The sequence below is a fragment of the Penaeus monodon genome, chromosome 24, assembly GCF_015228065.2.
Source record: "Penaeus monodon isolate SGIC_2016 chromosome 24, NSTDA_Pmon_1, whole genome shotgun sequence".
In the NCBI taxonomy this organism is placed as follows: Eukaryota; Metazoa; Arthropoda; class Malacostraca; order Decapoda; family Penaeidae; genus Penaeus; species Penaeus monodon.
The window spans coordinates 26,930,022-26,930,893 of NC_051409.1; the positions used below are offsets into that span (position 1 = coordinate 26,930,022).

An 872-nucleotide genomic window follows, 5' to 3' on the forward strand; every position below is an offset into this window, starting at 1 on the left:
TTGCATTACTATATTTATGTATTTTTTATTGTAAAGAATCCAACCACATTTCTTAAGTTGTGGCTTCATTATCATTTTTCACCTTAGATGGCGGGGGGAAAAATCAGCCATAAAAAAGAAAAAAAATGTATAAAGACACAAAGAACAATAACTAATAGATCAGTTTGTTTGTCAAAAACAAATGTTTAAATCCAGTGAGTGTATCTTAACTTGAAAACATACAGGAATAATAACTTGTCTGTTAGAGAATGAATATAGACAAGTATTTTAGGATACCATAGAGTTTATGGTTGAGGTATTGGTTGGTTAAATCTATTATCACAAGTTTTTAACCTTTTACAGATGTGCCTCAAACATAAGAGAAGTTACGGACACCTGTCTTAGTGGCCTTGTGTCACTTCTCTCCAACAGGGATGGTAAGTTAAAACATGCTTATGTAGCCTTGATACTGAAACATGGAAAATTGTTGGGAGGATTAGTGATTAAATCTCTTATGTATCTCTGTAATTCCTGAAGTGTTGGTCTCAAATGGTTCAAGCATCTGTAGAACTAGCTACTGTTTTGATGTAAAATTAGTCTTAAGTTTTAGAAGAGGTTAATGTTGGAATTCATTTATTTCTTAATCTGCATTGTTATCCCATTCCAGAGTCTGTTGTGGGTGAGAGTGTTGTAGTAATCCGGAAATTACTGCAGAGTGAGACAGTTGGTCACAAGGACATCATCAGCCATATGGCTCGACTTGTTGATAACATCAAGATTCCCATGGCTAGGGCAAGCATCCTTTGGCTCCTGGGAGAGTACTGTGACAAGGTGCCCAAGATTGCTCCTGATGTACTCAGGAAGATGGCCAAGACATTTATCACAGAGGTAAA

At 36.0% G+C, this 872-nt stretch overlaps 1 protein-coding gene across 1 annotated transcript in view; it reads left to right on the plus strand.

Annotated features, from left to right (window-relative positions):
• Positions 1-872, plus strand: part of LOC119588699 (AP-3 complex subunit beta-2-like) — a gene marked incomplete in the record, with an annotated part of 6,145 nt that overhangs the window by 1,041 nt on the left and 4,232 nt on the right. The window contains 2 exon segments of the mRNA XM_037937337.1: positions 343-416; positions 647-867. Coding sequence (XP_037793265.1) covers positions 343-416; positions 647-867 — 295 coding nt within the window.